We start from the raw sequence: 27,985 nt of genomic DNA on the forward strand, positions 1-27,985 counted from the left end.
AGTGTGTGTGTGTGAGTGTGTGTGTGTGTGTGTGTGTGTGTGTGTGTGTGTGAGAGTGTGTGTGTCCAGACCTGAAGCTCTAAAAGGGCTCAGTCAGCATTGCTCAATAAAAGCACCGCTTTACTCTTGAGTCCTTTTAATACTCAGAGCAAAACACTTCCTAACCGAGAGCACACAATTACACGCACATATGCTGGATGTCTACAAAAGGCTAATAGGTACAATAGATGTCTATTGTTTTGATTTTAAGCTAATCATGATTACTAAAGACTCAATGGTGCAGTCAAAGTAGCACAATCTGCATTTGTACATCTTTCACCCTCACACAAAATTCCCAGTCATATGATATTTCATATGACTGGGAATTTATGACTACATATGTAGTTATATGTATTACAATTGTAATTGTGATCCATCAACTAAAGAAATCCTGCACAGAATCAGATGAAAAGGACACATTTGTTTTTTAAAATCACTTTTATCTATGAGGACATCCATGAAACACACATACATTTCCCAGTTGTGTGGTGAATGTTTTCAAGATTCTTTCAATGACTATTAAGTTAACCAATCTAACCGTTAATGTCCTAATAGTGTACTATTTATCAATTTAATGCATCAAATAGTAGTGTGCAAACTGTGCCAAACCCTGCTGTCTATCATAATGCATAAAGATTAGGCATGTTTATTAATAATCTGCCCATCTTTGTGTGCTGCATGTGCTAAACTAATCACAGAGACTGTTTTCCTGGATCACCTTGAGGTTAAATGTCAAGCCCAAGGGCACAGCATTGAGCAGATCTCAGATCACACACTTGACAAAAGACCAAATGTGCTGTATAGGATGGATGACATTTCATTTTCCAAGACTATATTGAGATGTTTAAGGTATTTTAATTATATAGTGGAGCCATTGGGTTATTATACTTCTGCCTGAAGAGAGAAACTTTCAGAGAGTGATTTGTGTTGCATGTTTCTGCGAAGGCGCTTTGCTAAAAGTGGTTGATCCTGAGGAGCGAGAGACGGAGAGGGTACAGATGAGTCAGCGGAGTGTGTTTGTTAGTTTAGCGCTCATTGTTGGGTTTTTACCAGGCCCTGATGGAAATGTTTTCTGTTGATTTGGGGGGAAAATCTGAAGTTTTCTGTGGTGTGGGCTTAAACTGATAGTTTACCGTTGTCATCATTTACTCTCATCCTGGTGCTTTTCCAACACCGTTTGCCATTCCTTATTTTCCAGACCACAAAAGGAGACATTTAAATTCCTTCTCATGCAGAATTAAGCCTTCAAGCATTATGCTTTTGAAACAAAGCTGAGTGTGTTTAACAGGGTTTGATGAAAACAAGCACATCAATAATGTATATACTGTTTCATTTATTTCATTCATTTTCCTTCAGCTTAGTCCCTTTATTCATCAGGGGTTGCCACAGTGGAATGAACCGCCAACTTATCCAGCATATATTTAACACAGCGGATGCACTTCCAGCTGCAACCCAGTACTGGGAAACACCCATACACTCTCATACACACAAACTACGGCCAATTTAGTTTTATTCAATTCACCTACAGCGCATGTCTTTGGAATGTGGGGGAAACCGGAGCACACGGAGGAAACCCACACGAACACGGGGAGAAAATGTCAACTACACACAGAAATGCCAACTGAACCAGCCAGGACTTAAATCAGCGACCTTCTTGTTGAGGAGATTGTGCTAACCACTGAGCCACCGTGCCCACCCATATTTAATTTCAGTTAATAGTAAATAGTAAATACTTCCATCTTTTTAAAAGAAAAAACTTTATTTTTTTATTCTCAATTTTTTTTTCTTGCTGCTTGTTCAAACTACTTATTTAAAATGAGCTGAATAAGCACAATTAATTACTAATAATTACTATTCAGTTCAGTTTTAGTTCAGTTCAGTTTCCTTTATTTTGTCATTCAAAACATCACAATAAAATTGTAATGCAGAACGAAATTACGTTGCAACAGACCCAACAAGAACATAAAAAACATCACTATACAAACATTGTAAAATCCTAATGATAGACAAGCTTTATAATTTCATAAAAATATAAAAACATAGTTATATAAGATATAACCTGATTTAAAAAGAAATCTCAGTAGAGTAACTTAATACTACAATACCTATTTCAACATTTGTTATAATAGTTATAATATTAATAATTTATGCTAGTTTAACTATTTATTGATTTATTATTTTACACTAGCTATCAATAGTGTTTAAGAATTGGTCTTATTCAAAAGTCTTATAATGACAGGATAAAAACTATCACGAAACCGCACTGATTTGCTCCTCAGGCTTCTGTAACGCCTGCCTGATGACATAAGCGTGAGCAGGCTATAGCCAGAGTGAGTTGGATCCCTTAAAATGCTATTTGCCCTAGACAGACAACGTCGTTGATAAAGTTCCTCGATAGATTATTAATTAATTATCTACTTAATTTACAACATTCTGATCTGAAACTTCCTCTAATGTTAGTAAATTAGGAGCAGTCTAAATTAGCAGATGTGTCCACAATGTTAGTTATTTGCATAAAACAGATGCCAAACCATCGCAATACACTCAAAAAGTGGCTTTTTCTGCTTGTTTAAACTTCTTATTTAAAATGAGTCGGATTAACACAACTCTTGAGGTTTGGGGGATAAATTAATTGTTTTATGTTCAATCCACTTAAATTTGTAAATACAATTAAGTTAACTTAGGAATAGCGTGCAACCTGCCATTTTTACAGTGTGTTTGGAGAAGTTGTTTTAGAGGAACATTTCAGTCATAAACAGAAACACATTGCTAGTCATTAACTCCCAAATTAAACTCTGAAGATTATATTTTTAAAAATTTCATACTTTTTGAATTATTCATACATTTTGAAATTTTGAATTATTCATACATGCTACTGGGCTTTTCATAGGTCAGAAATGCTCTTTGGTGGTGGTTGATGAACATGGTCATCTATGTCCTGCTCAAGTGAACTGCCCAGTGCTGACAGTACATCCATAATAAAGGCTAAGAAAGTTTATCTGAACCTGTTAACATGCTATGGGGAGTAATTTGTGTGTTTTGTACAATAAAAAAATCCCTGGATTTACATTTTTTTTTAATGTGAAGTGGTTGCAATCAATTGAGATGGGATGAATTTAGGCAAGGCAAGTCTATTTATATAGTACATTTCATACACAAGCGTAATTCAAAGTGCTTTACAAAAAAGATAACAAGAATAAAAGAAACAAGAAAATAAAAATGAATGAAATAATTAAAAACGATTCAAACAGATTAAAAAATGTTTTTAAAAGAATGAAAAAGCAAAGAAAGACATAATAGTGCGATGCGTCTGATGTAGCACAGTGCTCATTCAGTAAAGGCACAGCTACACTGATGTGTTTTAAGTCTAGATTTGAATGTGCCTACTGTTGGAGCACGTCTGACCATTTCTGGAAGATTCCAGCAGCAAGGGGCTCAGTAGCTGAAAGCCGATTCACCCTGCTTTGACTGAACTCTTGGAATTTCTAATTTTCTTGATCCTAAATATTTTAGCAATCTGTTGGGTTTGATTGCAGTAAGCATATCAGTAATGTATTGAGGTCCGAGGGCATTTAGTGATTTATAGACCAGTAATTATACTTTAAAATCTATTCTGAATGTAACTGGGAGCCAGTGTAAAGATCTGAGGACAGGCGTGATGTGCTCTGATTTTCTGGTTTTGGTCAGAATCCTGGCAGCAGCGTTCTGGACGAGCTGCAACTGTCTGACTTTCTTTTTGGGAAGGCCAGTGAGGAGGCCATTACAGTAATCTGCTCTGATGGTGATAAAAGCATGAACAAGTTTCTCTAAGTCCTCATTGGAAACAAAGCATCTAATTCTTGCAATGTTTTTAAGATGATAGTATGCTGATTTATTTACTGCTTTGACATGAATTTACTGCTCCAGAATCACACCAAGAATTTAAACAAATTAAATTTAGTTATGTTCAACTTAATTTGTTTTTTTAAATTCAGCCCATATCAATTTTTTGCAAGCACTTACTTTAAAATAAACTGAGTAAATCCAAATTTTGTGTGTGTTTAATAATTGTAGATTTTATCACAGTAACGTGACCAGACCAAACCTAACAGCACCTCACAACACTTGCTAGAGTTCTATGAACTTTTTTGGCAATTTTTTAAAATGACTAATGCTGGTTGATATTGATTACCATTGTATGAACAAATGCAAGCAGGGCTGTTTAAATGACTTTGTCTGATAAAGAGAGGGCATAAGACCAGCCAGAGTAAATATTTAGACTTTTTCCCCCTCATCTACCACAATCACATCTTTATTTTCCATGACTCACAAGACATACTTCTTAACAATTACACATTCATGCACACTTTAATAAACCTGCAAAACTTCCGAGACTTTCCTAAAATCATTCGTTTACTTTTTTTCTAATCTGCCGTTCTCTTTTCACCATGTGCTTTCCTTGCTGAGCTTTACAGCTGTTGTTTCATGTCAGCATTAAACGACCTGGCACACACACACACACACACACACACACACACACACACACACACACACACACACACACACACACATACACTCTTGGATAAACATATCATTATGTCACTCTGAAATGTGATGTGACACCGGTCAGTGATTGACAAGCTCTGGGAATGAACAAGGAACGTCACTGTGAGCAAAGGGAGATCAGTATGTCAGATCCAGGCATTCAGACACACACAGCTGTTCATATGTGTTTTCATACTTGCATACTATATTCCAGTGCGCTATTCATGACCTCTCAACAGCTTTTCTGTCTTTGTCACTGAAAATGCACAAAGAAAAAGAATGGCTTCTTCATCAAGGCACTGAATTATTTTTAATAATACGGCTGATGATTTAGCGTGTTTATTTCATTAGTTATGGAAGAAAATAAAACATTGCATTTTTAATATGCAATTAAGTCATCATACTTTTTTATGTAGGGTTTATTGGTGATAAACGTGATTCAGGAAAAATAATTGCATCAAAAACTTTGAAATTTAAGATATTGGAGTATGATGTCTCAGAGTTTGTTGTCTCATATAAAAGAGCTAATCAATATCAAACGAGCAAGAAATCCAGTGTCACCCGAGGGCTGATTTTTGTCCTGAATAATGTGAGTGAAAATAGGATGTTGCACTTTAAACAATAGTTTTGTAAATATACGTAATAGGCATGTTTTGAACATAATACTGTCTGTTTCCATTAGTTTGCCTGGAACTGAAAGGATGTACAATGAATGTATAAGTTACAGTAAACTCAATCCAATAATATGAATTAATTAATATGAGTAATATGAATAATGCAAAATGCTTAAATGTGACAGGGAAGATTTGATTATGTTACTAATTGTTGCTTAACTTATTGTTAATAACCGCTAACAGAGTTGATATTTTCCACTAGGCATGGTGATTTTGACGGTGTGATTACTTTGGATAAAAATATCACGGTTTCTCTGTATTGTGATTACTGCTCTGAAACATTTTTTTATTAAATTTCTGAGTTAAAAAAACTAAACTTTTCCCCCTTTGAGCACAATATATTTTATTTGGAGAAACATTTATAATATTTTAGAGCAGTAACATGTCAGGCTGATTAATTCAAATGAACCATTGACTTCTGCTGTCTTCATTAGTTTCTAAAACACAAATTTCTTCACATTTTAAAATGGCATGTTTAAATATCTTTTTTTCCTGGAGATACTGTTGTCTTAAAAAACCAAAAAATTATCTTACATTTACCATAGGAATGATATAACACAAGTTTTGGCGATTTTAAAAACCTTGACTAAAGGTTTAAAAACCAAGCCGCGGTATACCTTGTAAACGGTTATCGTCCCATATTTTCCACCATTTTGTGCTTTAGCTCAAAAGCAGATACAACATGGCATTTTTAAAACAGAATTTTATGTATTTTTATTATATTGTTGTTTTTATCACCAACAGAGTTGAAAAATCTAAAGTTCTATCTGTGTTCTAAATGATTTTGAGATATTTGAGTTTTTGCATTCCATATAGCAAACAGTAAGTGTGTAACAGTTCTCTTTCATTACATTAACATGACAGAGACCCTAAATTTACTCTAAATGTAAATTACCAAAATTCTCTTACATTTGCAATTTGGGTTCTATCTGGCAGATCATTAATTGAAGCATTATTTATCATGAAATACAATAGGTTTGCTTATTAATTTAATTAAAATAAATAAATTGGTGTTGTAACAATATGTTGATGGTTGAGAAAGTAAAAATTTTTGGCTTTCTATAAAATTTATTTAATGCATTCGGTTGAATGTTTTTTGTTGTTCAAATTAAGCATGCAAGGCTGTGCTAAATATTTTTGTCCAGTGCAGATGTTAATTTTATGTAAATAATATGATAATAGTTATTGAATTATATGCTTTATATGAATTATTGAGTTATATTTATTGTTTTAATTAAGACCCCATTAATTAAATTAATTATTTGCCCTTCAAGGATTAATATCAAATTTAAAGATTTTAAGAGAAAACAGACAATGAGCAAAGGAGTTGCTTAACAAAGTTTAATAAACACTGAAAAATGTTTCACTGACCATATATAAATAAAATAATATTTTAAAATAATATAAATAAAAATATTTCACATTTAATAAATTACATTTTTTTTAACAACGGAGCAGTCCGGTGGAATTACAAAAAAGCTGATCCTGATTGGTCCTCATTCGTGCATTAGAAATGCTGATTGGCTCACAGAAAGTAGCCTATGAGCCAATCTAAAGTTCGACTTTGTATAAAAAAAGCTTTTTTGTTTAATGTAAAGTCTTAAAATGCAAACAACTTATAAAAAACATCACATAATGTAAATAAGTTACCATGTAATAAGAATATGTGAATAACTCAATTTTGACAAAAATGTCAGATAGTACGTTATAATCCATGGTTAAATAATTATTCGACAATTAGTGTATTCTAAATGGTTTGCACAAATGAATGAGATAATAATAATGACTTCACATGGAGCAAGTCACATGCTTTTTCTATCAGTGATTTACAGATTTTTATGCCTTTTTATAACCAATGTAACAGAGTTGACTAGAATGTATATGGACATAAGCAAAATCAGCTTTTTATTACTGAAATAAAACAGTAAATAGATGTTTTGTGCATTTTCTAATATAACTTAGTACAGTTTTTCCCCAACCTTGTTTCTAAAAGCACACCAGCACTATGGTAAAGTTTAGATGGGTACAGCTGCAGATACTCACATCAATACAGTATAAATTTAGTGAAACTGTTCAAGAATAATTTATGTTTTTACATTAACGATATGGTTGGGTTTAAGGTTGAGGTAGGGGTAAACGTTAATAAAATACAATTACTGAGTAATTTAATAAATAATTCTTGTTAACTTTCGGCCGCAGCTGTATCCCTTCTAGCAACAACCCAGCACTACACATTTTCCCACTCTTCCTAATCAAACACCTGAATCAACTCGATGAACATTAGAAGAGAGTACAAAACCTGAAATTATCATGTCAGATAAGGGAGACGTCCAAAACACGTACTGTTGGTACGCCTCCAAGAACAGGGTTGGGAAACACTGATTTAGTAGAGTAAGTTATGAAAATTAGACTTAATTACTTCATGATAATTGAAGCTGAATGTATGATTCAGGGGCAAAGACTAAAGTGGTCCTTAAGTTAACAAAATGTCCCTAAATACACATAAAAACATTATTTTTAGAGATAAATGGTTAAAATTTGTGTAATTATTCAAACTGGTTCATTAAAAGTTTTTGTTTTTAAAAAAATAGGAGAATATATGCTGTCTAGGAGATGCAAAATGTACCCCAATTGTAGAACCACTCAAATAAATCAACACACAGATGAGTGTGAAAAGTTTCAAGTAGATATTAACAAAAAAGTAGCTTTAGAAATAATTTATTACACAAACATGTAGGCTACAATGGGCATAAAATCAATTTATATATATATATAAAAAATTGTAATTTATTCCTGTGATTCAAGAATAAATTTATCACTCCAGTCTGTAGTGCCACATGTGATCATCCAGAAATCTTTCTGATATCATGACTTGTGTGTGTATATATATATATATATATATATATATATATATATATATATATTTGTTTACATGGTTTACAGGGACACTCCATATGTATTGAATGTTATACTGTGAATGCTGCTTGTTAAATGAATCTACCTCTAAATCCAACCATCACAGAAAACCTCATTTTTTTTATTTCAAAAGACCCCATTATGTCTAGAAAAATATTATATTTTTAAGCATTTTGAATTACAGGAACACAAGGTGTGTCCCTGTAAACCACCTTAACAGAGTACACACAGAAAAAAGGGATAAATTGGATTTACTACATTTTTTAAGCTGTTATATGGGCATAGATGTTATATGGGCTGAATTTAAACTAATTAAGTTAAACATTACTAAATTTAATTTGTTTAAATTCAGCCCATATCTAAATGGTTTGCAACCACTTACCTTAAAAAATGTAGTAAATTCAATGGATATTTTTCAGTGCAACTAGTGCACCGTAAAAAGTGATTAGTTACTTAAAGTGAGTAAACCCAATGCCCTAAATGCAAACAGGTTGACTACTTGAAAATAAAAGTAAACCCGTTACTTCCAAATGTTAAGTTGATTTCATTTGAATAATTCTGCAAATTTTACTCACTTTTTTAACATAAAGTCAAATAATCGCTTTTTACGGTATAGACTGAAATTTGGGTTATCATAATTTTTTTCTAAAAATTAAATTTAAAAAATGTAAAGAAAATGATAAAATCTGAAATTGTATTAAAACATTAGTGTATATTAGTTTAATTATATACATATAATATCACAACTAATTAGAAAATATGTTTTTAGTCTAAAATAATTTTAAAATAAAAATGTAAAGTAAACACTGTGATTAAATAGCAATGTTTTTCTTCTATTTATACACTAAAAAGTACTTTTGGGGAAATATCTTTTAATAATTCATTACAAGAATAATTTCTAAAAATACAAAATTATTGCCAATATTTGGCCAATTTGTAACAGCAAATTTTCTTGTTTTAAATATAAATATTTAAATATTTTATGCTTATTTACTGGAAAACAATGAAAATACATTGATATAATTGTTTTCAAGTAAAGCATCAAAAACAAATTGACTGAAAGTCCAACAGCTTATAAAACGCATTAAAAAAAAGATATTCATATGTCATTAAATAAAAATGACAAGTAATTAATGTGCATTTAAGTAGCGCATTTAGTGTCTATGGCCAAACACCCAAAAAGTTTACAATCATGAGAGAGGTCTCTAAACACTACCACCAGCATGATCATACTGGATCATACCCATACCCCCTTTAAACAATTTCCTGTCCCTGAAAACCACATAAACCAGTACACACACACACACAGACATACACACAAAGTTTGTAGTAGCACTTCCCTCTCAATTTGCAGAAAACACACACACACATACACACTGCAGTAATGTACGTGGAGCAGACAGACTGATAGATGAAGCCAGAGAGAGGAGAGCTGCTCCCAGAGGCCTTGTTAGATTGATCAGTGTGCGGATGATGTGTGGTCTCGTCTCATTACATATGTCTCAGTGCAGGATGTGTGTTTGTACCTCCTGTTCAGCCCTGGTGTGTCCTGTAGTATCAAGCAGACATTCTGAAGCTGTGATCAGAGCTGAGTTTCTGCACTGCTGATCGCTTGCTGTTACTGTTAGCCTCAGCCGAGAAATGTAGAGCACTTTTAGTCAATGAGATGTTAAAAGAACACACATTGTGGTTGGTGTGTAATAAGAATGCATATTGTTGTTGCTGGAAATTAAATAAAACTATATATATATATATATATATATATATATATATATATATATATATATATATATATATATATATATATATATATATATATATATATATATATATATAATTTGATTTAGTGAAAAAGAACATTTAAATTAATAATAAAATGTATCAATAATTATTGAATTGAAAAATATTAACTAATGGAAGCTTATTGTAATGTGTTCACTAATATTGAATATTTATAACTGTATAGTACTGATGATGATGATGATGATGATGATAATAATAATGAAATGTATATTATTGTAGCCCAGTTATTAATTTAATATTAATTATTAATATTTTTCAATATAATAGTTAAACAATTGAATAATTAGTCTTTCTGAATTATTAGCCTCTCTGTATATTTTTTCCCCCAATTTCTGTTCAACACATTTCTAAACATAGTAGTTTTAATAACTCGTTTCTAATAACTGATGTCTTTTATTTTTCTGCCACGATGACAGGACATAATATTTTTTTAGATATTTTTCAAGACACTAGTATTCGGCTTAAAGTGACATTTTAAGACTTAATTAGGCAAGTCTGGGTAATTAGACCAATTTTTGTGAAAATATGATTTGTTCTGAAAAAACTATTGCTTAAGGGGCTAATAATTTTGACCTTAAAATGGTTTTTAAAAAACTAAAAACTGCTTTTATTCTAGCCAAAATACAACAAATAAGACTTTCTTTAGAAGAAAAAATATTATAGGAAATACTGTGAAAAATTCCTTGCTCTGTTAAACATCATTTGGGAAAAATTTGAAAAAGAAAAGAAAATTGCAGGAGGACAAATAAATGACTTCAACTGTATATTATAAATAATGCATATACTGCATTATCATTATTAATAATACATTACTACTGTGTCATTGCTGTATCTCTACAAATGAATCCATTTTGGTCAGAAATGGAAACAAATATTAATCAATTCAAATATTAATAGCATAATTTTTGTATTCCTGTAGAAAAGCATTGAATAAAATCTTTCTTAATCTGAATAAGTAAAATGCTCTTCTGCATGAGGCTTATCAGAAAAGAAAGGCTCAGTAACAGCTAAAGGAATACTGAGAAATCTTGATGAAACTGGCGTGAGTGCTCTGCAGCATATGCTGTGTTTTGGCTGCTGCATTAGTGCATGTTGCGTTGATGCTCATCTTGTCTCTGCGTCTGATTGAGTCTCTCTGTGCTCCGGTTGGAACGACTTGTTCTTGAGGGACTAAATTTAGCTCAGCTCAGCGAGGAGCGGCAACCTTTACAATTACAGCCAAGACCGCAACACGGACCAGGAACATTGGTCAATTTTCAAGTAATCAATAATAATTTTGTTTTCCTCCTCTTCGTCAAAACATGCCATTTTTTTCAATTACAGTTTCATTTAGAAAAAGCTTTTTTGTTTATGCTTTTAAATTGCATCACCAGATTGAATTTAGCTGATATGCAACTTGTTTGCTCATGCCGAGCTTTTAAAGCCTTTGTTTTGTTTTTTTTTTGGTTGCAAAAGTTAAAACCACACTGAAAAAATATTGCTGCCTTAATTTTTTTCAAATGAATCAAATGAACCTTTCTAGTCAACTTACATCAGCAAAGTGACTAAAAATATGAAGTTAAACTTTGTATAACTTAAAGCAGGGGTGCCCAAACTTTTTCTTATGAAGGACCAAAAACCAAACTTGATTGATGCTAGTGGGCTGAAGGTAAATATAGTTGCCAGTGGTAATTTCCTAATTTGTTTAATAATATTTAAAGATAACTAGAAAACATTGCTTTATATTAACTAATACAGTATAATTTTTTACATTTTATAATGAACGTATTAGAGTAAAAACAAAATAAATCTCATTTATAACAGAATGGAGTTATACTAGTTTTTCCCTTGATTTGCTCATCGATGTCTTCTGCATAGTTCTCTACATGTCGAGTATTTGTCATATACATATAATATTTGTCAGTTTGACTAAAGTAAGTTGAGATGACTATAAAAGTTCATTTGATTCAACCAAGCAAGATGTTTTTACAGTGTAGTAGTGTATTCAATTAATTTAGAAGAACCTTCAAGTGTAAATTTATTCAAAAGCTAAAGCTATATACATGGGAAGTGCATTAATGCTATAAATTTGATCAATTTGGTTGTTCCAAAGGCCACGTGACCCATTAAAGCTGACTCTTCAAGTGTTTAGTGCTCCTCTAAATTAGTTGCTGTCTCCGCCGTGTGTGTTTATCCAGATGACTCTTCACAAATAGCACAGTAATGGGTGGAAATGAGCGGATGTTTGGTGAAGACAGAGGTCTAACTCGCCTGTGCTTTAATGAATAAAGACCATCAATTTGTTATTTTGCTGTGATTGTTTTGTTTATGCCAGTGGGTCATGATTGCAGACCAATGGTGACGTGTGATGGATTGATTACGTGACACAAGCATGCATATTTTGTTGTTTGTACTCATACATGATGTGAATCTAATGTTTATATGGTATTATTGCACTTCATCACGATTTTATACTCTCAAAAAAAAAACTGCTTGTTCAATCTACTTATTTAAAATAAGTTTAAATAACACAAATCTTGAAGTTAAAGAATAATAAATAATAAACTTAATTATTTTATGTTCAATCCACTTAAATTTGTAAAAAAAAACGATTAAGTTAACTTAATCGATTTGTGTTGGGACAACATGAAGGAAATGTGTGGAGCTCAGCATTTTTTACAGTGTAGGAGTTTGTTCACCTTTTTTCTTGAGTAGAAATTCTAGTAGTTCTTGGTTCTTGATTCATCAAATTTTAGTCAAGTATACATTGCTCCAGGGACAGTTTGTTGCACGTTTCAGATGACAAATACACTTAAGGGCGCTGTCTACATTTTTGCGAATCTCAATGTTTTGTTGTACATTTCAAATAGACGTCCTACTTGTACATGTTCATGAGAAGGTAGAGCTTGTCATACAGATGACCAACGAACCACTGACCTAAATCAAACTGATAATGTTTTCAAATCAAATGTAAGAGAAAAGTGATCCTCAACCACATAGTTTTACCTTGATTATACATTACTTTTCATTTCTTTTGTGGAATTGTGCTTCACTGGACTGGAATCTGAGTGTTTTGCATTACAAGTACAACACCCATCAAAGTGAGCTACCAAGCAAACTGACGTGAGGGTGAGGGGAAACATATTCGATTACAAATTGTAGACACAAATACATTGTTTTGAGGTATATATTTGTTGATGTGCAAAGAACTCTATGAAAAGAATCTTTAATTCAACGATAAAATGTCCCTGTCAATATCATTAGTGTGAAAAAGGCATCATATACAGACCCGTAGTGTTCAATTTACATATATTAAAACATATTTTTGCAGTTTTACAAAAATGTAGGCTGAAGCACATATTTCCAATGAGCATGTGTTGCAACTTTCAGTTCCAAGATATACCAAGATGGCGCCGATGACGATGGCAGCCTCCGTGTCGTGCTCTGCAGTAGTGTTTGTGTTTTTGTTAGTTTGTCCTGTCTCGAGTCATTTTCCTACAATTAGTTTCACCAGAGACGAATTGTTGGACATTCGGGCACATACACCACCGAATATTTTTCCATACCTGGATTTATCTGATGTTCTGTTGGACATCGTAGTCGGAGGAGCCGCGGTGCTGCTCAAACGCTTTCAAGCGCGCAGACGAGGAAAGCGTGCAGGCGCGCTTGTGAAACTCAGACAGCGCGGATTTCGGACCGCGCTGCCTAGCATTCATCTAGCAAATCTCCGCTCTCTACCCAACAAAATAGACGAACTCATTCTGCTCTCTCAGACAAACAGGGATTTTCTGCATTCAGCTGCTCTGTGTTTCACGGAAACCTGGCTGAACGACACCATACCGGACAACGCGCTTCACCTACCGGGCTATCAGCTGTTCAGAGCGGATCGCGACGAAGAATCAACGCGGAAATCACGCGGTGGCGGGACGTGCTTTTACACCAATGAAAGGTGGTGTACAGATGTAACAGTTTTAAAGAAGATGTGCTGTCCAGATCTCGAAGCACTGTTTATTAACTGTAAGCCTTTTTACTCCCCGCGCGAGTTCTGCTTGTTCATCCTCGTCAGTGTTTACATTCCTCCGCTCGCGCACGCGAGTCTGGCGATACAGAAACTAGCTGATCAGATCACGGTGTTAGAGCAACAACACCCGGACTCTGCTTTAATCATTCTCGGGGACTTTAACAAAGCAAAACTGTCCCGTGAACTGCCAAAATATAGACAGCATGTTACATGTCCCACAAGAGACAGAAATATACTGGATCACTGTTATACTACAATAAAGGATGCATACCGCTCCGTCCAACGAGCAGCTTTGGGACACTCTGACCATTGTTTGATTCATCTCATTCCAACCTACAGGCAGAAACTGAAAACAGCCAAACCTGTATTAAGATCTGTGAAAAGATGGACTAACGAAACAGAGCGAGATCTACAAGCCTGTTTCGACCTCACTGACTGGAGTGTTTTTGAAGCTGCTGCAAACAATCTGGATGAGCTCACAGAGACTGTAACATCTTATATCAGTTTCTGTGAAGACGTGTGCATTCCTACCAGGACTCAACTCACATACAATAATGACAAACCATGGTTCACTGTAAAACTCAGACAGCTACGTCAGGCCAAGGAGGTTGCTTACAGAAATGGGGATAGGGCCTTGTATAAGCAGGCCAAATACACACTGGAAAAGGAGATCAGAGTCGCAAAAAGGAACTATTCTGAGAAACTAAGGAGTCAGTTCTCTTCCAGCGACTCAGCATCTGTGTGGAAAAGTTTGAAAAACATCACAAACTACAAGACACCATCCCCCAGCACTGTAGACAATGAACGACTTGCAAACGACCTGAATGAGTTTTACTGCCGGTTTGAGAAAACCCCCCACACCCACTCTGAACTGCTCTTCACGCCACCATTAACACCACCATCCCCCGCCCCCCTCATACCTGCCCTACAGTTCAGTGAAGAGGAGGTGTGCCAGGTCTTCCGGAAACAGAAGAGGAAAAAAGCACCAGGCCCAGATTTTATAACACCAGCCTGTTTAAAATCCTGTGCTGACCAACTGGCCCCCATCTTCACCCTGATCTTCAACAGATCACTGGAGCTGTGTGAAGTGCCCTCCTGCCTCAAACGCTCCACCATCATCCCCATCCCAAAGAAACCCAAACTTACAGGACTAAATGACTACAGACCGGTGGCACTAACATCTGTGGTCATGAAGTCCTTTGAAAAACTGATGCTGGCTCACCTGAAGGACATCACTGAACCCTCACTGGACTCTCTTCAGTTTGCCTACAGAGCAAACAGGTCTGTGGATGATGCGGTTAATATGGGACTGCATTATGCTCTGCAACACCTAGACAGACCAGGGACCTATGTGAGGATGTTGTTTGTTGACTTCAGCTCGGCGTTTAACACTATCATCCCAAAACTTCTCCTGCCCAAATTAACTCAGCTCTCTGTGCCCACCTCTGTCTGTCATTGGATCAACAGCTTCCTAACGGACAGGCAGCAGCTGGTGAAGCTGGGAAAATTCTCATCTAGCATCCGCACAATCAGCACTGGCGCCCCCCAGGGGTGTGTCCTCTCCCCACTGCTCTTCTCCCTGTACACGAATGACTGCACATCAAAAGACTCCTCTGTGAAGCTCTTGAAGTTTGCAGACGACACCACACTTATCGGCCTCATTCAGGACGGTGACGAGTCTGCCTACAGACAGGAGGTTAAGGAGTTGGCTGTCTGGTGCAGTAACAACAACCTGGAGCTCAACACGCTCAAAACAGTGGAGATGATAGTGGACTTCAGGAGAAACCCCCCTGCTCTCCCCCCACTGAGCATCATGGACAGCATTGTGGCAGCAGTGGAGTCATTCAAGTTCCTGGGCACCACCATCTCTAAGGACCTGAAGTGGGACACTCACATTGACTCCATTGTCAAAAAAGCTCAACAGAGGATGTACTTTCTTCGTCAGCTGAGGAAGTTTAACCTCCCAAAGGAGCTGCTGAAACAGTTCTACACCTCCATCATTGAATCAGTCATCTGCACATCAATAACTGTCTGGTTTAGCTCAGCTACTAAATACGACCTCCAAAGACTACGTCGAATAGTTCGGACTGCTGAGCGAATCACTGGTACAACCCTTCCTACTCCCCAAGAACTGTACTTATCCAGAGCGAGCAGAAGGGCTGCCAAAATCACTCTGGACCCCTCACACCCAGCACACTGCCTCTTTGAACTTTTACCTTCTGGTCGACGCTACAGAGCACTGCGCACCAGAACAGCCCGACACAGAAACAGTTTCTTCCCTCAGGCAATCCATCTCATGAACACTTGATGATAATAATTGCGGAACCAACATCACTACTTGCTATACACTTTTATACACATATACACTTATTTAACAACACACTTTACATGCCAATTTGCACATAACAGCTGCACATATAACGTTGTATATAGTAATAAACATGTACATACACTTGTCAATCTGTATATTTGCACTCACTACTTACTTCTATTTTTAAAAAAATATATTTATTATCTGTTTTTTGTCCTGTCTCTGTAATCCTGTTGCACTGTAGAAGCTCTGTCACGAAAACAAATTCCTCGTATGTGTGAACATACCTGGCAATAAAGCTCTTTCTGATTCTGATTCTGATTCTTTCTTTGAGAGTAAAAAATTCACACAGACCAAACTAATTCTGGCAATACATTGCGGTCTTAAAATGATCAGTTTATGCAGCTAGAACATTATTGCTTTTAATTAACAGACTTGGCCAACAGTTTTGAATCTGACTGCTTCAGAATGTATTGAACGCACTTCCAATTGTTTGCAGAAAATAATATTCTATGGCATCAATGTGCATGTTTGGCTTCAAAGTCTGCTTCTTGCTTGGCTTGAGTGTGGGTAAATTAACTGTGGATTTAATTTTGGTATAAACTATCCCTTTAAAGGCATTCAGCCCTCTGCAACCGGATGTCTTTATGCATTAAAATATTTTCTCTCTGATAAGAACAGCTAATAGGAGATATCTATCAATGTTCTCGTTTCTAGTTGCACAATTCACCGAGTGAGATAAGAGGAGAGAGGCTCAGCTGCCTGATTCATAGACTGCAAATTTATTCATGCCAGACCTAACAATGTAACAGACTCAGCCAAGGTCTATAAAATACGTACATGATTCTGCCTGTGTTTCTGCAAAATATGAATATAGAGATTGCACAGAAGTTTCTATAGGAGAAAAGAACACTATAGAGGCAGAAAACACCAACAACACTAGTTCCTTACATGTTTTCATTACAGGAAATTATTTGATGAATAAAAGCTTTTTTGTGCTGTTCTTTGTACAGACCTCAAAGAACTTTTACAATGTGCAGAACCTTTAAATGTACATACACTTTTATAAGTCCTGCACATTGAAAAAGTGGTTTGTGTTCTTGTGTCACATGTCTCACTCCATATTATCAACTCCTCTAATGTGTGAAATCTTATGAAACATGGTTTGACAAACTGCTCAAAGCCATGTAAATGGGATACTGCAACAAATGTGTTTCTAACACTGCATTCTTATGTTCCAATTTCCAGTGTGTTTCATTTTAAAACTGTTGGCTAGATTGAGTAAGGTGAAGTATAAGTGATGCATTATTTGCAAACACAATCAAGCATTTCTTTTCCAAACTATGATGATATGTGCTCCAAACATCACAACTTATTGTCATTACACTGTCCTGTTTAATTAAGTCTGCATCTGCTATGGAGAAATATGCTATTGCTTATGATATCTCTAGTCTCTTAGGGACTGTAAAGTGTAGCAGAGCAAAAAACATAACAAAACAAATGGTAACATTTATTAAATATACAGCTATGGAAAAAGAGACCATATGAAAATTCTTAGGATCTCTACATTTGCATATTATAGTTGTGTTTAATTAAAATGGTGTTTTATTCTGTAAAGCAGTGGTTCTCAAAGTGGGGGTCGGGACCCCCGAGGGGTCACGGGACAATGAAGCTGGGTCGCCTGGTGATTTCCAAAAATCTATTTATTTTTATTAAACCATAAGAATTACTATATTTTATCCATAACCTACTGAAAAAAAGTTGTTTATAGTTACTATTTATTAAATAGTTACTTTAGTAGCTTATAGTTACTAGTTCTGTTGGATTGCGACCCCTGAGGTAATTACATTATATTAAAGACACAGCAATAGCGTCAGATGCAGCAGATTGATTTTATAATAGCAGGTTAAACTTTCTGGCACATTTACAGCACTGACATACATTAAAAACATTAAACGAAGAATAGACTTGGGTCTGTTGGTGTGTGTGAGCCATTGCATGCAAGGTTTCTGTATTTATAACCACCTCAGAGGATATTGGGGGTTGCGAGTCACTGGCATTGTTATTTTGGGGGTCGTGGGCTGAAAAGTTTGGGAACCCCTGCTGTAGAGTACTGACGAAGTGTTTTATTCTGTAAAGTACTCCCTTTTTTTCTAAATTTAAATTAAAAATGTTTATAGCGTGAAACGGCAATGTTTTAGACACATTTGTATCAATTTCAGACAGCTCAATACCAAATCTTTGAATTTAAAAAAGCAGTGATCAATGTGTAAACCGATAAATATATCTGCTTGCAAAACTTTACATCTCACTTCTGTTTTTATTCTCAGAGTGTTGAAACCTCAGCAGTGTGGGATTCTGGGAAATATACTGCCTGCGGTCTCCCGATCAGCTGAAAGCCAGAGGAGAACGAGTGCGGTGTGACCCCAAAAGCACTTTCAGAAGACTCTCTGCAACAAGTGCAGCCGCCTGTGCTGTCCAGACTCTCCACAGACCAGCACAACAGCCAATCAGAGAGGAGAATCAAGACACCGCAGCCAATGACAGTGACCTCTGAGCTTCAGCAGAAACTTGAACAGTATTTACAATCCTTCACAATCATTGAACGTGTTATGTATATACAAAAAGTGCCTCTTGTTTTTGATTGTCGCTTTCTGAAGACTTTCAAGTTTTCAAGTTCTGAATAATTGCTTGAAGAGTAAGATTGTTATTCTTTTACTTTCTGTAAAAACTGAACTGATAAGGAAGGTACATTGGGTTATTGGAGGGTCTACATAAACCAAAACAATTATAAACATATATGAAAGTTTCCCTCACATGTCCTTTCACTTTGCAGTGTTTACATAAAAAGGAATTTAATTTAAGAATGTAGAAAAAACGATGGTGCCATTCAATATGGAAACAAAATTATCACTTGGAAATTCACTTTTACAATGTGTTTTAAGGCAGAATGGTGGCTCAATGGTTAGCACTTACAGCAAGGAGGTCTCTGGTTCAAGCCCTAGGCCAGTTGGTATTTCTGTGTGGAGTTTGAATGTTCTTACCATGTTGGTGTGGGTTTCCTCCGGGTGCTCCGGTTTCCTCCACAGTCCAAAGACATGCACTATAGGTGAATTGGGTAAACTAAACTCTGTAGTGTATAAGAGTGTGCGTGAAAATGCGAGAGTGCATGGGTGTTTCCCACTATTGGGTTGTGGCTGGAAGGGCATCCGCTATGTAAAACATATGCTGGAATAGTTGGTGGTTCATTCCGCTGTTGCAATCTCTGAAATGGAGACTAAGCCGAAGAAAAATGAACAAATGTGTTTTGAGTAAAACACAAAATGTACAGTAAAATAGTTTCGTTCTGCAAACTACTGAAGACATTTGTCCTAAATTTAAAATCAAAGTGTTTTATTTTTAAATAAGATGCCATGTGTCCAATTCCAGACCTTTTTTTTCATTTTAAGAAAACACAATGCCAATGTTTCAACTTCTGAGTTCAACACTTCACGGATTAACCCTTAATCTCAAGACCCGAAAAGAGAAGAGAAAGCTTATTCTTTTACTTTCTGTAAAATAAACTTAGCTGATAAAGAAGGTGGTAAAAGCAGCAGAGGGAGCGCTAATAGCATTCAGTAGCATCACTGACTAGTTGATCGCCCTCCCTGATCTTTATTTCTTTCACCTTATGTGTGCTCTGTTGAAGCCATGCATTAAGACTGAAGTGCCTGTCTGTTTTCCGCTTCTTCTCCTCCTCCTCCTCCTCCTCCTGCTCGTCCTGAAAGGAACCGGTAGCAGACGTTTGGCTGGATGTCACTGAGCGTCTATTTATACTCTGAGCGTTTGTGTTTGTATGAGGGTGTTCTGCGGTAGATTCACCTCCACTAGCACGCAATGATGCTAAAGCTGACCCAATGCACACTGGACTGAACCAATGACAGTCTGGAGTGGGGGAGGGAGGGTTTGAAGTATGTAATTTGGGAATCGTCCTCGCGTACTGTATCGCAGTGACATCTTTTTGCTGGCCAACAGTGCTAAAATAAAAACAGGAGTGTTTAATACATGATTCTGTTGTATGTTTCACGTTTTATTATATATATATATATATATATATATGTGTGTGTGATCTGTAATTATATATATGTATCTGTGTTTTTGTATATACATGTACACTCACCATTTTATTAGGTATACCTTACTAGTACCGGGTTGGACCCCTTTTTGCCTTCAGAACTGCCTTAATCCATTGTGGCACAGATTCAACAAGGTACTGGAAATATTCCTCAGAGATTTTGGTCCATATTGACATGATAGCATCACACAGTTGCTGCAGATTTGTCAGCTGCACATTCATGATGCGAATCTCCCATTCCACCACATCCCAAAGGTGCTCTATTGGATTGAGATCTGGTGACTGTGGAGGCCATTTGAGCACAGTGAACTCATTGTCATGTTCAAGAAACCAGTCTGAGATGATTCAAACTTTATGACATGGCGCCTTATCTTGCTGGAAGCAGCCTCCAGAAGATGGGTACACTGTGGTCATAAAGAGATGGACATGGTCAGAAACAATGCTCATTTAGGCTGTGGCGTTGACACGATGCTCAATTGGTACTAATGGGCCCAAAGTGTGCCAAGACATCCCCCAGACCATTACATTACCACCACCACCAGCCTTAACTGTTTATACAAGATAACAAGTGGTTATTTGAGTTACTGTTGCTTTTCTATTAGCTCGAACATGACCTCTGGCATCAACAAGGCGTTTGCGCCCACAGAACTGCCGCTCACTGGATATATTATCCTTTTTCGGCCATTCTCTGTAAACTCTAGAGATGGTTGTGCGTGAAAATCCCAGTAGATCAGCAGTTTCTGAAATACTCAAACCAGCCCATCTGGCACCAACAACCATGCCACGTTCAAAGTCACTTAAATCAGCTTTCTTCCCCATTCTGATGCTCAGTTTGACTTGAAGCAGATCATCTTGACCATGTCTACATGCTTAAATGCATTGAGTTACTGCCATGTGATTGGCTGATTATAAATTTGCATTAACGAGCAGTTGCACTGATGTACCTAATAAAGTGGCTGGTGAGTGTATATGCATGTGTCTGTTGGGTTTGCATTGAAATATGGCCACACATGTTCTTGTGTAAGTTGTGTATTTCCCCACACACTGCTAAACTGTAACCCTTTCATTGTTTTCATATCTGCATATTTGAATATGAATCAGATTATGTACACCAAAAAAAAAAAAAACTGTGAAACTGTGACTAAAATCCGCTATAGGAACAGTAAACAGTTAACATTATATACAGTATGTTCATTGATTCTTCACACTTATTCCAAAAACAAACATATAAATGAAAGAAATTTTATTCGAAGTTCAGGTATTGAAAAGTTTACACATGCATGACACAAATACACACACACACCCCCCACACACACATACACACACATGAAGAGAGAAGACTCAAAATCTCATGTAGTAATATCACTCTGATGAAAGCACATGTTAATGCTTTTAAAAATCCAGTCTCTATACAAAAGCCTTGAAGGTTGAAACGTGCAAAAGACGGTTTCTTAAAATTTAGTTTCTTAGAATTGTTATATTATTATGTATACTACAATTGTGAAATTAATAAGCTTTATCTAACAATTACTGTCTTTATATTTTGTTCCCGACAGTAACCAGCCTCCCTAGCGTGTCCTGTCATGCATCCAATGCCCTCTCCATATAGACAGACAGTGTGGAAACAGTATCACAAGTCGTATGTCTATGAATAGCAAACTGTCTAGCTTTTCTCAGAGCTGATACCTACAGCAGCATACAGAGTCTTGAGGGTCATTCCACACATTTTTCATGCACAATTCTCCAGCACAAAAGAGATCTTTATTCGGAAGGTCTGGTTTCAACTTGTTATGCACACACTCTGACACTGGACGAAGACTGACCGTCTGTAGGGCAGATATTCATGGGTGGCCTGTTACTGCAAGAGTGGACACAGTGGCTTCAGGACAAGGCGAAGTAAAACTGCATGAAACACTTGCTATGCAACAGCAGTTTGTATTACTGCTCACATCAGCAGCACATGCAGAAAAAAAAACCTGACGGCCTTTGCTCCATGCTGAAACAAACAGAAGTGAAGGTGTCTCCACCCGTGACCTGCTTTAGATCCATGTGTGTGTCGTTTCAGTGTTTTTCCTCAGGGCCTGTGGCTCAGCACAACACTGAAGGATGCAGGATAGTAATGCAAGACTTTTGAACTTCAGACATGAAAAGAAGTGAGAAAAATCTTGTCAAAACCTGAATGTATCAGCATCTGGCAGCCGCAGCCATTTACATATCTGCCACCAGCAGGAGTGTGTGTGTGTGTGTGTGTGTTAGAGGTAAGAATCTACTTGAGCATTTAATCATTTAATGATTGTAAACAAAAATGAAACAAGATCCCAGTTTTAGTCTCCAGGTGCCCTTTATTCATTTAACAGTGTCATAATAGAGTAAAATATGCTACATAATACAAAACTTAGCCTCAGGCTTGTTTCAGATATTTATACATGATATAACATTTAAAGCATTTCCCCCAAAAATGTTAGGCCATGCATGTATACAAGCATTGTTTTAGTAACATTTGGGTCTTCCATACTATGTAAGCACCCACACAAAAATAAATGGACAATTTCACATCTCATGTGCAATATACAAATTTTAACATTATCAGTGTGCAAGGTTCACTTTTAATCAATTTAATTCAACATAGATGAATAAAGTATTAATTTATTCATATATTTTAAATATGTTTTGAAGTCACACTTAAGTTGGAGAGAATCTAAATGAAATATTGTCAGTAGTTTACCAAAAAAATGTGGCAATGTCTTTAAATAAATTAGGCTAAATCACAATTAAATATTATTCCTAATGATAAAACTAGATAATGCTTAAAGCTATGCAGTCTTAAACCCAATTGGTATTATTTTTTAGATAGGCTAACTGAAATGTAGAAAGTATGCAAACATAAACTGAACACCATGCAGGTTTAATAAAAGCCTAAACTTATACATTTACTTCAGTTTGTTAAATTTACAGTGTTATACATGTTGTTTACAAGTTAATGTGAATTTCCAGTGATTAAAAAACACGGGTCTTTATGTGAAAGGTGTGTTATTCATTCATGTTTATTTCCGACGTTAGCTAGCAGGTAAAGAACGCGTTCACACATTTGCCGCCTTTTGAACTGAGGCGCCATTTCATCAGTCACGACACATCAGGGAGTGAAAAACAGCAATATGCTGCATTGCTTATCAAGGTAAGTAAACACAAAGCTTTTAAGGCTATTGGACGGACAGTGAACATCAGTCTATGAAGTTATTATTTTTATAGCATTGACTAAATTATCTATAGTTTTGAGTTCCACATGTAGTGGTTAAAACACTAGCTATTGTGTTCGTATATTGTTCTTGCAAACAAACTTTACGGCACCAGCATCAGGTAAATGTGTTGATTTAAAATTATTACATTTTTTTTCCTAGTCCAGTAACAGGTGTAATTCTGCCTCAGAGTTGTTACCCTTAACCTTATGCTAATTTTATGAGCCTGCTAACAGCTTTTGCCTGGAAACATCTTCTCTCACAGCTGAACTAAGCTGTACTGCAGGAAGTCTTCCTGCTTTATTACTTCCCTTTTGGCTCAGTGAGGCAGGAAGTGAGTGTGTGCATGAAAAAACAGACTGAGACAGACACAATAGTCTTGGTTATCATAACAGTCTAATTCTGCATTTACAGTAGGCTAATGCTCTCTTTTCTGTTTTCCCTGCTGTTCCCATAGATTTAAATGTGGCACAGTTGTACTCAGTAATGTGTTTAATCCATTAAGCCCATTGATTGTGCAGTCGTTAGAGTTGAGTACAAGCAAAGTTCAGCAGACTCAGGTTGATTGGGAACAGTAGCTTTGCTGTGTGTACTCATCGCCCACAGCATGGAAGGTTATTATGTTTTAATGCATTTTAATAGCCTGTCATTATCGTTAAACGAAAACAGCTTTCTTTTCTGACCCTTTTCTGTTGCCAACTTCACTCTCCATGTATCTTGATCTCTTTTTTGCCAAAGAAACAGACATACAGTATAGGATATCAACATGTTTACAACATGCTTCTTACTGCAATATCAAGACAGTCAAACCGTGGTAGAACTTCACTAAAAGGTTTCAATGCCAGCTTGCAAAAAATAAAAATAAATAAACTTTTTAAAAAGGTAACTGTTGAGTTTGCAAGTATGTGAGCAATGCCAGCGTTATGGATGTGACATTTGCAGTTAAATCTAAAAAAATTTATTCACAGAGAAAGTATATGTTAACATTATATTAAACATTAAACATTATATTTTCTAAAACAACTAACCACAGAGTTATGGGAGCAGAAAAATATCAATCTGTAAACGTTTGTTTTATATTTTAAATGAGGAAAATAAACATGCATTATGGATGTGACCAAAAAAGTTTACAGTATACAACATACTTTGTCAAAATTCTGTGAATAAAAACTGCACAACCCAAAATAAATAACGCTAGTCAAAAGGAAAAGAGTCGGCTCACTATAGAACAAACACAATTGATTTTATTTTATTTGACATTTTTTGCATTTATAAGGAAAAAGCTCTGTTATGGGTGTAAAAATATAATAGTTTGAAAACATGAACAGAGACATTTTTGAGTATTTTTAAAGCATAGCTTACACAAAAAAATGCAGAAATGGTTTTGATGTTTTGGCGAAAACTTAATGTTTTTCATTGCAAGGTTGACTTTTCCATGGAATTGCTCATGTATTATCAACAATGAGTTATAAACTTGACCAAAGAATTGCAAAATTAAGTCAAAATTAAAGTAAAAAACAAGAAAGCCTTTGTAAATTTGCCATTGCGAGGACAAAAATAAAATTTAAAAAGTCAAATAGCAGAATTCTGAAATAAAATTTGAGACTTTGTAGAGATAAAATATATATCTATATAAACATGAACATTCATTATTTGGCATGGAAACTTTGTAGTTTCATTTCTTAACCTTAGTTAGCATCTTTGATCACACAAACACACAAAAGAAAACAAAATACAAAACATCAACGTTTTGAGTTAAAATATTAAGTTTTATTATTAAAATATAATTTATTTTATTTGATTTATTGAATCTCTTTTAACTTTTGCAGTAATATGCTGGTATGGTAATTCAAGAGCTCACACTTAGCTGATGATTGATTATAAAAATGACATTTCAAATAAAAATTCCAAATCCAATCATTAAAAATATTAAACATTTAAAAGATGTTCCAAACAGAAAAGGTTCCTTCTAATAAAGATAAAAACAATCATTGGTTCAAAAGCTGAACTAACAGTGAAATGCAGTGTGCATTGTTGGCTTGTGCATTGACAAATGGGAACTTCTTGTAAAGTGCTACCGGTTTCTTTTAAAACTCAGATGAGATTTGGAGGTTCTTCCTGAATGGCTGAGCCTATGGTTGAGACTGTTGGCTCCACATCCAAACAAAAAGACTCCCTGTACCCGAACTGCACCCTAAGACTGGCTGTACAGAGTGTGAATAGCAGAGCGGGAAGAGAGTGGGGAGGGTCACGTCACTGCGGGGCCTCTACATTTTATTTTCCCCAAGAGCTTCCTGAGAACCCAAAGACACATGCTACAGAATTCAGACACAGATAGAGAGGGGGGTGAGGGACGGACGGAGGAGTGAAACAGCTTGGGTGAGAAAGCGACAGAATGCAACATGTTCAACGCACATACAGACATTTTTAACATTCTTGTGTATTTAGTTTGTTAAAAACATCAACCATTTGACCAGTTTTTCATACAGAAGAGCAGTAGTTTCCAACTGCTAACTTCCCAGAAAAGTGGAATGTTCCATTTTCAAAGCATTTAAGGGGGAGTGTGGTAATCTGCTGTACAATGTATGTAGTCATGATTGACAGAAAAGCCCTCAGTTTTTTTCTCTCTGTGCTGGCCTCATGCTGGGACAGTGTGGATGGGGCGTAGACAAGGGGATTTTTTTTGCTCAGGCCTTTCTAATGGGAAAAGGTTAGGGGTCATTCATACAATAGCTTTAATACTAGGCTATTGTAGAAGCAAGAGCGTTACTGTCATTTAGAATCATGGTGTTTTTTGATCAGTCAGAAATTGTTCAACCTATATATATATACATGCAAGTGTGGTCAGATTGATAATTGATTGCTTGCAGCTTGTTTAAATGCACTTCTATTTTAAAGCAGTTTTAGTCCTAATTGAACAATACGCAACTTCACAATGAACTCAAGAACCTTGTGAGAGAGACATCCGCAGTGCACACACACCATCTGGTGGCTGTCTAGGGCACAAACACTGTGAAAATAATTAGAGATATGATGTATGAAAAGTAAATTGAGCTTTGATGTTTGCTTGTTTTAGGCTGTCATCATACACTATATAGGCTTGTGTCTTAATATATGGGGAAAAAATATTAAGGTCAGTAAATAAAAAAATAAACGATAGAAATGCTATTATTATTACATAGTCATTTCATTTTTCTCTCAACCAGATCTTCTATGTTAAACATATTCATCGATCATGAATTAAATAGTAAAATATCAAAAAAGATAAGCAAGGTCATAATGATTCTGCAAAGTAAAAATAAACAAAGACTGAAATACTGCAGCACACATACTGCTTATTATTAGTGAAAAATGGTCGTGCACAAACTGAGTCTGGTTTCTCTCAAGGTTTTTTTTCTTCACTTCCGCCTTTAGTGAAGTTTTTTTTCCCTCTCCACTGTCGCCACTGGCTTGCATGGTTCAGGATCTGTAGAGCTGCGCATCGTTGGATTTGCTCTTCAGTATTTGGACTCTCAGTAGTGATTATTAAACCACACTGAACTGAGCTAAACTGAACTGAACTTAAACACTACAAACTGAACTACACTGTTCCTATTTACTATGACCTTTTATGTGAAGCTGCTTTGACACAATCTACATTGTATAAGCGCTATACAAATAAAGGTGAATTGAATTGAATTGAATAGTGAATGCTTTAACTAACAAGATCTTCAGTGAACAATGGAAAAAATTTAAGATTTTTTTAAATCTAAATTTTAAATCTCTCAACTTTCAATATTGATGGACTTGAGAGTGTTAACTGTTGTTTTCATTAATTATTATCCACAAAGACTATTAATTAAGGAAATTATTGAATTACATAGTTAGTTAGTGCATTAATAATGGGATCTTTGGAACTGTTATCAACTTTAGTTAACTAAATTACATATAATTAATGAATTAAACATACTTCTGGGGTGACAGGGTGGCTCAGTGGTTAGCACTGTTGCTAACCAGCAAGAAGGTCGCTGGTTTGAGTCCCGGCTGGGTCAGTTGGCATTTCTGTATGGAGTTTGCATGTTCTCCCAGTGTTCGCGTGGGTTTCCTCCAGGTGCTCCGGTTTCCCCCACAGTCCATAGACATACGCTATAGGTGAATTGAATAAACTAAATTGGCTGTAGTGTGTGTGAACGAGTGTGTATGGGTGTTTCCAGTACTGGGTTGAAGCTGGAAGGGCATCCGCTGAGTAAAACATATGCTGGACAAGTTGGCGGTTCATTCCGCTGTGGACTAAGCCGAAGAAATGTTTAAAAAGTGAAATTGTGTTTTGATGTTTGCTTGTTTCATGCTTTCATCATACACTATGTAGGCTTGCGTCTTAATATTTGG

The 27,985-nt window shown here is 35.7% G+C and overlaps 1 protein-coding gene across 1 annotated transcript in view; it reads left to right on the forward strand.

Moving 5' to 3' along the window:
• Positions 1 to 20,315, forward strand: part of si:ch73-335l21.1 (insulin receptor substrate 1-B) — an 80,876-nt gene extending 60,561 nt beyond the window's left edge. The window contains exon 3 of the mRNA XM_056461200.1: positions 18,598 to 20,315. Within this exon, the coding sequence (XP_056317175.1) occupies positions 18,598 to 18,605 (8 nt within the window). The 3' untranslated portion in view covers positions 18,606 to 20,315. The remainder of the gene's footprint in view (positions 1 to 18,597) is intronic.
• Positions 20,316 to 27,985: the final 7,670 nt, after the last annotated feature.

This window comes from Danio aesculapii, chromosome 7 (genome assembly GCF_903798145.1).
Source record: "Danio aesculapii chromosome 7, fDanAes4.1, whole genome shotgun sequence".
In the NCBI taxonomy this organism is placed as follows: Eukaryota; Metazoa; Chordata; class Actinopteri; order Cypriniformes; family Danionidae; genus Danio; species Danio aesculapii.